The 366-nt window shown below is 63.9% G+C and overlaps 1 protein-coding gene across 1 annotated transcript in view; it reads right to left on the bottom strand.

Annotated features, from left to right (window-relative positions):
• Nucleotides 1–366, bottom strand: part of EMH_0018170 (uncharacterized protein) — a gene marked incomplete at both ends in the record, with an annotated part of 5,165 nt that overhangs the window by 623 nt on the left and 4,176 nt on the right. The window contains one exon of the mRNA XM_013501065.1: nucleotides 3–326. Within this exon, the coding sequence (XP_013356519.1) occupies nucleotides 3–326 (324 nt within the window). The remainder of the gene's footprint in view (nucleotides 1–2; nucleotides 327–366) is intronic.

Raw genomic sequence — 366 nt, 5'->3', positions numbered from 1 at the left:
TCAGGGGGATCGAACTCTTGCTGCTGCTGCTGCTGCTGCTGCTGCTGCTGCAGTTGCTGCTGCAGCAGCACCTGCTGCTGCTGCTGCTGCTGCTGCTGCTGCAGGTCCTCAGAGTCTGCGGAGCACATACTGCAGGCCTTGAATATGCGGGGGGAGGGATCTCGTCTCCATGCTGCAGCATTGACGTTGCTGCTGCTGCTCTGGCGGCTGCTGCTGCAGCTGCTGCTGTTGCGGCTGCTGCTGCTGCTGCTGCTGCAGGAAGGAGACAGAGGAGAAGAGGGGGGGGAGGAGACCCCCCCCTCCTTATGCAGCCGCAGCACCTGGTGCTCCAGCGCAGCAGCAAGCAGCCGGCGACACTGCTCTTCG

This window comes from Eimeria mitis, genomic scaffold, assembly GCF_000499745.2.
Source record: "Eimeria mitis Houghton genomic scaffold, Emh_scaff625, whole genome shotgun sequence".
In the NCBI taxonomy this organism is placed as follows: domain Eukaryota; phylum Apicomplexa; class Conoidasida; order Eucoccidiorida; family Eimeriidae; genus Eimeria; species Eimeria mitis.
This window is presented reverse-complemented; position numbering and strand designations above follow the sequence as displayed.